Source organism: Ambystoma mexicanum, chromosome 6p (assembly GCF_040938575.1).
Source record: "Ambystoma mexicanum isolate Mex_15411 chromosome 6p, UKY_AmexF1_1, whole genome shotgun sequence".
Lineage (NCBI taxonomy): Eukaryota > Metazoa > Chordata > Amphibia > Caudata > Ambystomatidae > Ambystoma > Ambystoma mexicanum.
The window spans coordinates 1,459,312,626-1,459,325,924 of record NC_090935.1 but is presented as its reverse complement, the minus strand read 5'-3'; the positions used below and the strand labels follow the sequence as shown (position 1 = coordinate 1,459,325,924).

General features: G+C 46.0%; 1 protein-coding gene across 5 annotated transcripts in view; it reads right to left on the bottom strand.

Moving 5' to 3' along the window:
- Window positions 1–13,299, bottom strand: part of LOC138510532 (zinc finger protein 398-like) — a 191,296-nt gene that overhangs the window by 124,686 nt on the left and 53,311 nt on the right. For 3 of the 5 annotated variants that reach the window (XM_069626256.1, XM_069626258.1, XM_069626259.1), the window contains exon 3: window positions 5,557–5,667. The exons of the other annotated variants lie outside the window; for them this stretch is intronic. In XM_069626256.1, coding sequence (XP_069482357.1) covers window positions 5,557–5,667 — 111 coding nt within the window. The remainder of the gene's footprint in view (window positions 1–5,556; window positions 5,668–13,299) is intronic. 5 annotated transcript variants of the gene reach the window in all.

The window sequence follows — 13,299 nt, the reverse complement described above, 5'->3', positions numbered from 1 at the left end:
CAGCGCAAGAGGAAGTGGAGACATGCACACACGAGTCGGAGCAACAGCGTCCTGATGTTGAAGTTCGAGGCAAGAAAGTTTCAAAGAAAAGAAAGCAAAAGAAGGTTAGTGTCCTGGTCACTATATTATGTTGTTTTTCACTGTTAATAGTTCAATACTGTAAGTTGTGTTTAAACTGAACACCCCTTTTCCAATCTGTCCTCTAGTTGCGAGTGGGTGTACGAACTAGATCTACACAGACAGTGAAGCGAACGAGAGATGTTGCTTGTCAAACCTTTTGGCAGGGACTTGAGACTGGAGAAGCATCGTGCCAATGGGAAGAATATGAAGTGATTGACAACGGAGCTATACCACCACCAGCCATTGATAGTGAATGTCCTCCTGGTAGTTCGGATGCAGTCGGAGATCAATTCACAGAATCCACACCCGCAAAAACTAAGACGGCGAGAAAGTTGAAGAAATTGTTTTATTCACCCATCGCCGGAGAAGGAACAGATGTTGCAATGGAAGAGAATGAAGTAGACGACAATGAAACACCATCAATATCACTGAACATAGCGGAAGACGATATCAGAGATTCTACCTTTCATGTGAGTGACATGTCCTCAACGTTACAGGCCGAACCAGCTGGGATGCAGAGTGACAGTATAAGGAAAGAGGCCAAATTCATTGTATTCGATAGTTGTTTGATTGATATTATTATTCGGATTAAATGTGGGCATTTGGTAGGTGGGGAAGTATGTGGGGTGCCATTGATTAATGTGACTCGTGCAATTCGAGGCACTAACCTTAAAATACATGCCACCTGTACAAAATATCATCCTTTCACATGGTCTGCACAACCTATGCTGGGACAACTGCCAGCAGGCAATCTACTTTGTGCAGCGGCTGCACTTTTTAGTGGTTCAAGTTTTAAAAAATTAGAGTCTTTCTTTCAGTTTGTGGGAATCCATTTCTTTGCGAAAACTCAGTTCTACAAATACCAAACCGATTATCTATTTCCAGCCATTAGCGAAGCTTGGAGAATGGAAAAAATGTCTATTGATAGTACATTCGCGGGCAAACGGTTCAGGCTAGCCGGTGATGGACAGTGCGACAGCCCAGGATTTTCAGCCAAGTACTGCACCTACCACTTTCAGGACATGGAAAGTAAGAAAATTGTGAGTTCGGTGGTCGTGCAGGTGTCACAAAGTACATCCTCAGTGGCCATGGAGAAAGTTGGCTTTGTAGCATCATTGCAAGAACTACAATCGCGGGGAATGGTGATCGACCTGATAGCCACGGACAGACACGTTTCAATTGCCAAGACAATGAGAGAACAGTACAAAAATATAAATCACCAATTTGACGTTTGGCATCTTGCAAAATCAATCAATAAAAAATTGTCGGCTGCAGGTAAAAAAAAAGAATTGCAAGGTATTTCACAGTGGTCCAAGTCAATCAGCAACCATCTTTGGTGGAGCTCAAAAACATGTGGAGGGTCGTTGGAAATTCTACTGGAAAAATGGCGGTCAGTAATGCCACACTGTACAAATGTTCACCGATGGAACACGAACCAACATTTCCACAATTGTGAACATGGCCATTTGTCCACAGAGGAGGCACGGAAGAAGAAGTGGTTGATTCCTTCATCACCCACTCACAAAGCCATTGAAAAGATTGTATTTGATAAAACTATAACAAAAGCTTTGAGGGGACTCACGGAATTCTGCCACACAGGAGATTTGGAGGTGTTCCACAATATGTGCCTAAAGTACAGGCCAAAACGATTGCATTTTGGCATGGAGGGCATGATAAATCGGACTCTTTTAGCGGTCTTAGCACATAACCATAATGTTGGCCGTCAACAAAGTAGGACGACCGGAACTTTAGGGACGCTTCGCTACAATAAGGCCTTCACTAAAAGAAGTAAACAATGGGTGATCAAACCAGTGTTTGAGGATATGCAATATGAGTTTATTGAGAAACTTATTGTTGACGTCCTAGATAGGCACATAAATGGAGTTGTGAACGAACCTGTGCAGGGGACAACTGCATTGCCACCCAACATTGCATCTGTTCCATGTCCACCTAAAGAAGAACTCATTGAGAAATACACATCACGGTTTAAATGATTGTAATTTGATTGTCTGTTCTCTCAAGTCTCCTCATGTCGCAGGCCCATTGAATATGTGTATCTATGTATTGTGTAAATAAAAGTGATTGCTCAGTGTACATGCAATGTGTCTCTCCACCCTTGTTCATTTGCGCATTAAATTAAACCAAACAGTAATATAAATCATTTTTCAATAAATATAGAATCTCTCCGTATTTATGGTTCTGTGTGGCTGCAAAGCACGCAGACAAAATGCAAAGATGGAGTGTAAATTTCAAGTCCTGTGAGAATGCCTTACACTGAATGTAGCTAACTTGGAATGTGTGCTCGTTCGAAGTGAAGGTCAGCTGCTTTGATTTTTTCTCGGGTGCCAGAATGGCCCACGACTCAGAATAAGGTTCTATTGTATTTTGACCTTGACAGGCCTGGACCACGTAAGAAACGATAATGAATATAATTTCAGAAACGAAAGCCATTTCATGTTCGTTCATTAGAAGAAATAACGTCGGCATAGAAGGAGTGGTATTTCGGGGCTGCCCTACGCACAGACGCAATGGAAAATGCAAATATAATGTAAGTAACTCTTTAGATGAGTTTATACCGCAATTTAATTACTATACAGTTGCTTTAAAGACGGGTTAAGTTGTACTTGTTCGTTCTATGTGGCATGTTGTTTTGTACCGCGCACTATCTTGGGGAGAACCGTCTACTTGGCCCCCTTCCCGCCCCTACCTGCAAGGCTAAAAACCTCGGGGTCATCTTCGACTCCACACTCTCCTTCTCTCCTCATATATCTGACGTCTCTAAGAAGTCACACTACCAGCTGCACCTCCTCAGAGGTATTCTTCCCTTCCTCTCCTTCCCCCAGAAGCTCACTGTCTCCCGAGCCCTGGTTCTCTCTAGGCTGGACTACTGTAACAGCCTCTATCTTAATCTGCCTGCCTCCACTCTCCGCCCTCTGCAACTTATCCAGAACAGAACTGCGAGACTTGTCCTTGGCCTCAAGCGGGCCCTTTTTATTTATTATTTATTATTTATTATTTTATTACGCTACTTACCTTGTACTGCACTTCCCCCCCCACCTCCTCTCCTTGCACTTTCTCCTTTTCCCCTTACCTCTGCACTTGCGCGATCTGAATGACACCTGGCCTAGTAGGATCGTTTGTCTGTCTTCCCCTTGTTCCCCTCCCTCCCTGCCTCGTCGCGCCTTGAAACACTTGTGTATAGGCGCGTTACAAATACCATATCATATCATATCATACTTTTACGGAAGCACCTCAAAACCTTTGCTTCTGCTTTCTCTCTCCCTCTCCCCTGCTACAACTGGTCCACTGTCTGCGATCTCGGTCCTGGGCCCTTCCACTCTCCACCTGCACTCCCTGTCAACCCCTGCACTGGGGGACTGTCTCAGTATCCTACAGCCCCCCTTGACGTTTAAAACCCAGTTGCACTGTCCTAGCTATGAAATAATTTCCAGACCTAATATATAAAATGAATAATTTTAATAAAGATCTGATGGTGAGACTAATTTCCTTTTTTTATGTTTTTCAAATAGATACATCGTCCATTATTGTCTGTGTCACGAGTACCAAACACCGGCGGATGGCTTCTATAATCGCCAGTTGCTTCTCCGCGTGAACAACGTTAGCACCCTGACCATTTTGTGGGACGATCGCCAAGTACAAGTATGCCCTTACGCGGTACTAATGGCTAGATGCAACATACAGACCGTTGTGGTGCCCTAGTGCCTCGTTGTTGGAATAGCCATGCGATTATCAGTGCGACCGAAGAGCTTATTTTATCGTAAACCAACACCATGTCTACTGCACACGAACATCGCTTGCCTCAAGACGAAATATTTTGGATCGAGAGCAAATAAAAATTAATTTATCTAAGACCCTGTGTACAGCAAAGGAACATCGTGTGCCTCGAAACGAACTTTTCGGAACGTGAACAAATAAAAATGCAAATCGCTGAATATTCTCAAAAAATTTGATGTCAAATAAATGTACTTTGCCAAATGTACAATCTTGCCGTTTGCTTTTAAACCACTGTTTCATATTCCGAATTGTGGCGCTGTATTGTGAGATGATCTAAGACCCTGTGTACAGCAAAGGAACATCGTGTGCCTCGAAACGGAACTTTTTGGAACATGTGCAAATAAAAATGCTAATCGCTGAATATTCTCAAAACATTTGATGTCAAATAAATTTACTTTACCAAATTTACAATCTTGCGGTTTAATTTAAAAGTACAGTTTCATATTCCCAATTGTGGCGCGCTGTGTTGTTTGAGCTCATCTGTGTTGATTTCCTGGTTCTGTGTGGAGTCGCGTAGAAGACGCCTGGGCGCGTTTGCCTACGCAGCTCAGTCACGTCACGGATAGAGGCGGGGAATATGAATGTTTTGATCAAGTCTGTTTCAGGGGCGGGGGATTTGATTTAGTGCCGCAAAAGCAGGTGAGCCAGGGCGATGCGGCAAGTGATAGGATTATCATAAAATGGCGGCTGATTTCGAGTGCGTTAATGGACGAAAAGTCGGGTAAGGTCCATAGGAAAGTTTTCCACGATCTACCGAGTTATGCTTAAAAACACATGGCCGAACCGTAGGGACAATAAAAAAAAAGTCCCGGAACTCTCCTTTAATTATATAAAGACTGTTTTAACTAAATACAGTGTGTGGACATTCTTGTGTGGGTGCTTGGGGACCACACTGTACTTAAGAACCAGCATGCATCACCTCCTGAGAAGCTAGGCCCTGATTGCTTGTCCATTGCTACCAACAATAGAGATGCTTGGCTGGGGTCCTCTGTGCCTCTCCTCTACCATATAGAGAGCAGGAGTACAGACACCCCCCTCCAGTCTTTACACCATGGTCTTCCCGTGGGTGACTGTGTAACAGTATAATTTGTAGATGTAACAACTTTCAACAGAAGGGGGGCTAGATACCCAGAAAACTCTCCATTGCCCAAACTCCTCCCACTGCCCCAGCCCTTCTTACCAATGAATTAATGGTCAGGTCATGGTCATTAATAGAAGTGCATACAAACTCTTTCAGCTTGTCAGTGTTGATGAATTGAAACCAACGTGACTTCTCATAAACACAGTCTTCCTGTGTGAATGTAATAGTTGACCTTTGAAAGAAATATGCATCTCATCAAAAAGAAAAGTAAATAAATGAGCTCATATTGTTTTCCAAATTCCAATGTATGCCACAACGCCCTCTTGCTATGGATTAGGAAAGACAGTACACAAAGCCACTGGTTTGGGGATATTCCAACACAACCCTAAACTATGCTTGAAAGCATTGCGTGTGCTAGGGAAAACGTGTGTACATGTGCAATGGTGCAAGCGCATGTGAGTGTGTGTGTATACAACAGTGAGAGAAAGCAAAAGAGACTTTGAGGAAATCAACCCTATTTAAGCAGATCCACACACAGTGCTTCTGCCGGTCCTACTTACTTAGGGCCGGGTTCAGAGTGCATTTGACTTCAGATTCCAAATGACTGATCTGGTCTGTATCTTCCTTCGCTTTTGGTCGCAATGCAAAGACAGAGGTAGCAATCAGAGGCCCTGTTATAAAGAAACAGACAATAATCAGACAACACTTCGCTTGTAAATGGTCAAACCTACCAGGAATGTTATTCTGCATAAAACATGTGGGGGTGAGAAAGCAGGAATCTTTCCCTTGTTAATTGAGTACAAAAACCTCAACAAAAAGAATAAAGAAGCTTGATAGTGAAGGACTAACCTCAATCCCATTCCCCAGAGAAAAGGCACTGATCAGCAAAGCGCAAATGCTTTTGCCAAAGGACTGCTTCTACATGGAAGCCTCAAAGGCACGAAGGGGCCCTCCATTTGAATGGTAACAAGACAGGCATCATCTCTGTGGAACTGCCCATCTCCGGGTAGACAATGGTTCATTGCCAGAATGGAGGGAAAGTGTACAACTGGCTTGAATTCATCCTCAGGAACATTACACGCCCTCATACATTTACTAGTGACCAATGCCCCTATTTAAAATTGAGGAATACAGGCCCTCACTGTCCCAGCAGGACAAAAAAAGGAGTTAAAAGTTTGCATTGCTTCGCCTGTCAGAAAAAGTTTAGGCGTTCACTTTGTCCCATGTCATTTTTGACCCAATGAAAAGGCTCGATAGGTCTGGTCCCAGACAGAGTTTGGAACAAATTAGGCTGATACATGTAGAGAGTGGAGAAATAACTGCATGACAATGAAATCAGATGTGCTGACCTGATTCTCGCCTATGGAAAGAGAGAGCACGAGAGTGGGAGAGAGTGATGAAGAATGTATGGAAAATTGCAAACATAACTGTTCTATGCAACTTCTGCCAACATCAAGATCAGGGAATCGTGTTCAGAGATTAGATGAAAAGGTGTATATTCAGACTGAACCTAAAGTTCAGGTGATTCACTTCTGTTGTAAAGGCTAGTAGACAGCTGGCTGCACAGGATAGTGCTCTGTACATTAAGGCCATCTGCCTCAATAATTCTTTCAAAAGGGGCAGTACTGTGAGTAGTGCTAAATCCCATGCCAGTATGCTATTCGGGAGGGGTGGGAAGGGGAGGGTTGATCTATTAAATCTACGGATGGATGGATGGATGGACGGACGGACGGACGGACGGACGGACGGACGGACGGACGGACGGACGGACGGATGGATGGATGCTTTTAAGTGATGCAAAGTATCAGTTTCAATATATATTTTTTTCACATTTGGTTTTATTTTATTTTGCAGAAGAATGTTACAGTTCAACAGTGCAACATAACCAAATCACAAAAAACACACAAACAGCCAGAACGGGAACAAACCCCCACCAACTCCCCGTTTTCCTCCCGCCACCCTTGCCCTCCCTACCTCCCCTTCCCTCCTCCTGGTAATGCTTACTCCTTCTGTGCTTGGTTTCTGAGGCCCCTGTCATGTTAAGAATCTGCGTTTTGGGGCCCCTCGTTCTTTCCTCCCCTCTACTCAGGAAGCACCTTCTGAATGACGCAACCTCTCCTCCTGTGCCCTCAGTTACTCCACTTCCTTCCTGGACCCCCTTCTATATGTGGTACCATCTCTAACTACCCTACATCCATGTGGGATTTCATATATCATACAATGAAGCGGTGCCACTCCATTTCCAGTGGTCCCGGTCTACCATGAAGCCACGCCGTTATTCTTTCCATGGTGTAGATGCTCTTGGCCACATTGGACCACTCCCTTCTGCTGGGTGGGTTTTCATGTTTCCATTTAGTGGCCATACACGCCCTGGCGGGCAACAATAGGGGTGCAGCTATTTTTGGGAGCCTGGAGTACTCTCCGTCCACCTCCTCTATCCCAAACATGATCAAGGTTTTTTTTAAATCTCTGGGTGCACCTTCCAGGTCTCTGATCCACCCAAGGACCTCATCCCAGAAGACCTGTATCCTGGGACAGCCCCACCAGATATGCCAGTAATCAGCTCTTTCATCACAACCCCTCCAACACTTGGGACTCGCAGCAGGATACATCTTTGACAGTCTAACCGGGTCAAACTGCCATCTATGGAGGAGCTTAATGGAGTACTGGCAAGACAACAACGTCTTAGTGACCCCCCCCGCGCCCCTTCACTATCTATTCCAGAGGACCTCATTCACTTCCAGCCCCAAATCTCTTTCCCATCTCCCTCTCAGGTTCTCTGTGGTCCCGGCTCCCGCTTCAACCAGAGCCCCGTACATGGCTGATATGAACCCTCTCATTTCAGTGCTCCTGTCCAGCAAAGTTTCCAATGGGATGAGATCTCGCCCTGTCTTATCCATAACATTTGATTCTGTGAGAGACCCTTTTAGTTGCGAGTACAAGAATACTGAGAGGTTGCCTATACCCAGGGTCTCTTCTAGATCCGTTATGATAATCAAAGTTCCCCCCCTGGAAAGCTGCCCCACCCTCTCAAGACCGGCTTCAAACCATTCCTGAAATCTACCTGGGTTAGGTATGTTGTCTCTAACTCCCGGTACACAGAGATGTCCAAGGGGTGAAGACCATGTAGTGACCCCCTTCATGTCTGCTCCTTGCCTCCAGATATCCCATATTGTCCCCAAAGCGGGGTGATCTCGGATTCCCCTTGGCAGTTTATTCCTAGGCACCCACAACCATTCCCCGACTGTAGCAGGGCGCATGTGAAAATTATCCAGGGCCACCCATTGTTGGTCTGCTTGTGACCTTAAGCGGGGAATTAGGATTCTGAGTTGGGCAGCCTTATAGTATAGCCGCATATCGGGGTGGCCCCCCCTCCCATTTCCATTGATAAAGTCAGGGTTTCCATGGAAATTCTGACCTTCCCCTGCCACAGGAACCTGTGTAGGGCTACCCCGTAGCTCACAAAAGAACCCCTCAGGGATCCGTATTGGAAGTATTTGAAACAGATACAAAACCCTCAGGCGTACCATAATTTTCATGGCAGCAAACAACCTCTCGAGGTACCTCGTAAGGTTCATGCCTAGATAACGCATTGTGGTCAAATTGACTTCCATCCCAAGTGGTGTAAACATCTCAATCCCCGTCCCGCCCCTGTCAACTCAGAGTAGACCCTCAGTAGCATGACCTGCAGCACCTGCTCTCCAATCGCACAGAGCAGGTTCAGAGGTCACAGGTGCCCATTTGACAGCTGCAGTGACAGCCAAGTCTCTGCAGAACAGGGGCTGCACTGAAGATATTCAACTCCGTCCCCAAACCCTATACTTATGAGTCGCTTGTCCAGGTAGTACCTTCAAATGTATGTGTTAAGGTGTGCGGGAGGGAATTTCTCATTTTTACAGCCACAATAAATTAGTATCACACGACAGCCCTGTGAGTGAAACACAGCTGTAAAAGGATTATGTTTATTGCCCCCAGCCAGGTTGTCGCTGCTTCTCCCACCAAGACTGTAGCCCTGGGGGTTGCTTATCTTTGATCGATTGTGAGGGCAGGTAACACCCTCTCTAGTGACACAGCCACTCCACAGGACTCTGTGCTGGGAACAGGAATCAAAGGCACACCCTTCACAAAAGGACTTGCCTCACACTAGTGTGCTGCATACCAAAAGGCCAGTTGATGCTATTGACAAGGGAAGGGGGAGAGGTTAGTGCAGGCAGATAGTTCAGACCAGCTTGAGGAAGGTTCCACCATCCTGCGCTCTAATCTTCCTACCTGTCCTCGCCACTATCTTCAGCAGAAAGCACTTTCAGTGTGATGCCAGAAAGTGAAGATCACTTGTCTCAAGACCATGGATTGTACACTTAAAACAGGCTTGATTCGGTCCAATCTCCTGTGGACTTTGACTTTAAAAGAAGGAGTGTCTCACGCCACCGTTGATTCACTCTTGAACAAAAAAGCTAAGGAAGCATTAATTGGACCTCTGTTGCGAAAGCAGCCCATCCAAAGCTCTCCACCGGAATTGAAGACTGAGTGTTCAAAGCAGAGGCAAACTCTGCTTCCTAACCATCTCCAGGGCACATTGGGGGCGGGGGGGAGTGATCTGCTGCTGGAGCAAGACCTGCATCTCTGCCAGCAACAGTGCTGCCGAGGAGCTCATTGTGTTGCAGAACCCCTGACGGAGTGTACCGGCCTCCCCTGTGGTGGGAGCCTGAGAAAAAGGACTAATCTTATCCTTGAGTCCCTGGATTGTGATTCACAGCAAGCTGAGAGTCAAGCCAGCCACGATCCCTGTGTTTTCGTTGTTAATTCACTGGAAGCTGTGATTTGGGCTGTTCAACCCCGGTTGAACCAACAGGACCATCCAAAGGTGCCTTTGGCAGTCAACCAATATTTGAGCTGCTGTTCTTCATGCTTTAACTAGTTCGCTGTCACATCACATCAGATGAGCACTTCATTGCCTCCGCTCGAACTTGAAGCTCATCGCTGCACTCGCCACTTTCAAACCACCTTTCAAACCACCAGCATCTTAGTTGCCAAGGTTCAACAGTCAAACAAACTATGGGGGATCTTTGAACCGTAACTTTTGAACACTGCATCAGAGCTACCAGACTCAAACTATGCATCCAGCCACCCGCAGCTTTGGCATTGAACCGACCCTGGTGACCATTATGCTCCACAATTTGTTGAACGCTGCCTGAAGCCGCAATTCAAACTGCTGGCATCTTTGCTGCCAATCTTCATCACCAGTCCAACCAACCCTGGTGGTCTCATCGAACTGCGACTCTTGGCTCTGTATCGGTCACCCTTTCTGGAACTACACATCCAGTCACCAGCATTGTCGCAGTCAAACCGTCTGTCCGACTGACCCTGGATTCCCTCACAATCCACACTTTTGCGAACCATAACGAATGTCAGCTCGACCCCGGCTCGACACCTACTCCCCTGCCTGGAACAATGCGACTGGTGCATTTGAGCTGGATTCAAACACTCTTGAACCATCAAGAACCACAAAGTTATTATTGACTGCTAACTGCCCCCCATGTCCAGTTTTATGGCATAGAGAGTGATCAGGTCATCTTTAATCCCTTTTTGCACACAAGAACATTGACATTTTAATTGCCTTTCACCCCTGATTCATGACACAGAGTGCTGCATCTTGATATCTTTGCATATTGTGTTCTTTCCTCATGGGGCTGTTTTGTGTAGTGTTTTTCTATTTAGTTATTTTTGCAGATGGTGTGTTTGATCAAAGTATACATATTTTCCTTTTATTGTGGACTTTTGTACTATTGCTGTTTGGGTGGCTATTGGATCACATTCACCCCCTTCCCTTGGCACACGTTAACATACAAGTCAAAGAAGATACATCTCTTAACTAAGCCTGATTAACCTTTATTATGGGGTCACTCTTGCTTTGTAGCAGTTTGAAGGTGCAGTAGACACTTTATATTTATATTTGTATATTTATATAGCGCCGAAATCCTGCAGGCAGCAGGGCGCATAACATAAATCATACATATGACAAAGACCAAAACATAATTGCAACAGACAACTGAGCAGACGAAAGACACAACTTAACAATAACATAGTGACACAGGCCTAACTGGGGAGAGCAGATCAAAGAACGGTACAGCTGGGAGAGTGTAGTCCAACTAAGGGAGCAAAACGCAACTATAACAGTTAAACAACTAATTCAGTTCAAATCAATTCTCAGGGTCGTGGAGGGACATATGTGCTGTGCGAGAGAGATTCTTTTTAGGTACATCGGCAAACTGCTGGACCCACATCCCCTAATAATGAGTCAGTGTTGTCGCTCGAACACCAGTTAGCGATTTGAATTCTATGGAGCACTTTTAGGTCTTGCGTTATCACACATAGCCAGTCCCCAGTTTGGAATTAAACCATGCCAAGATTTTATTTTCCAGGGCCTCCCTAGATTCGTATTGATTGGGCTTGGCAACATTAGTGATAATCACGTTTCGCGAGTCTAAGGCAAAACTCCTTAAGCTGGGATCCGTGATACTGGCCATTTTAGTTTTCCTTTGTCGGAGGTCCTTACCAAATGGAGAAGCGACCAGCAAAGCGGATTTATTCAGTGGCATAGTGACTGCTCGTGATATGTTTCCCCTTGACCAATTGCGGTGGGGAAAGTCTTCACCTGCAAAGGCACACCTGCGTGACTGGACTCCATAGGGTCTGTTTGACAGCCCTTTTGCTGGTAATTCTCGGGAGAAGGGGAAGTTTGTGTGGAGTTTTCCATACTATCAGTTTCCAGCATATTGGACTTCTCTGGGTCAGGCAAATACGAGGTGAGAACATTATAACCCACCAATGCCACCCATCTCTGAAAGTCCATGGTGTTCGAACAAGCCCCGAGCTCCCGCATCAACTGTTCTTAAAGAAGAGGCCAGGGCTCTAAAGTCTTAGAGACAGCCTTCTCCCTATCCATGTTTCAGACTACATATTGTCCTGATTGATCCCCCATTAATTCCAGCTGTATCAACACCATATGGACTCTCCCGAGTCCCTCTGAATTCTCCATTTCCTTATTCTTGACATCGGACCCAATTATCCCTTCTTTAGTGACTGCGGGGTTAGCTGTCAAAAGCTGTGTGGGCCTGGGCGTTAATTTCAAAGGGGCAACAACATATTCTTCAGAATTAGGCTAATTCTGAAACTCTATGCTGATGTTCAAAAGTTCAGAACAAACAAGCTGTTCTTGTTGCAGCTTCAATCTGTGCTTAGCACTCATTGCTAAAACGTTTTTTTTGGTGAGGTCTGCAACAGCGCTGGCGTGACCGGCCTTAGCAGGACAAGCCATGAAAGGACTTTGAAGGAGGACGCTGGAGGCGGCCGTGTTAGGCGGTGCAGCTTGACGCCCCCACTCCCTGTGTAGGGTGTCTTCCTCTGAAGCAGTCATGGCAGCGAGGGATGCAGCTGTGGTGGACCGCAGCTACGCGTGGATTCAAGCGGCGAAGATAGCTTGCAACGCTGCTGGGAGCTGTGTTTTTGCTTCGCCTGCAGATCAAACTTCGACCTATTCAGGCTGTGAATCTCTCAGCGCTCCAGCTCTCTCTGCTGACGTCTCGTCCTTCTTGGTGGTAAACGGCCAACGGCCTGCAGCAGGTTGGAGCATAGATACCGGTGTACGCTCCGAGCATTTTGTTCTTTCTGAGCCATCTGTACAAGTGCACAAGTGTTTATTCGACTTGGCTCTGGAATTACGGGTAAGCTGTTTATGCCGGTGTGTATTTCACAGGTTTACATCTACGGCTCGGCAATTGGAGGCGAGTAGTCTTTCTTTTCTTTCTTATCCTTTGCTGTGCTTTCTTTTCAAGTCATGCCGGTTACCAGCCTACAGTCTGGGGCAGGGGTAACCTAACCATAACCATTCTTTGTTTCTCTATCTTGCCGTTCCTACACAGCAGTCTCTCACTCTCCTATTGGTGTCCCCCTTTCTTGCTCACTCTGCCCCATTGGCTATTGCGCGCACCTTTTATCCAGTTTCATAATCCCTCTTGCAGTGTATCCTGTCCTCAGCCTTCCTCTAAACTTGTCACTCCATCCCTGCTTCTGGAGCGCCTCGAGCCTCCCTCCTGCTAGCCTTGCCTGTGTATCCTGCGCTCCCTCTCGCCTGTCTCTTTGCTCTGTTTCTGTATATTGCCCCGCTGCCCGTCCATCTTGCTCTGGGTGTCACTGTCAGCAGCTGGTTGAGTTACTGCTTCTTCAGACACACCGGCCTCTTGCTTTTTCTTCCGGTCGTGTATCTCACATTGTCTCTCTTTTCTCCCATATTAGCTCTCTCT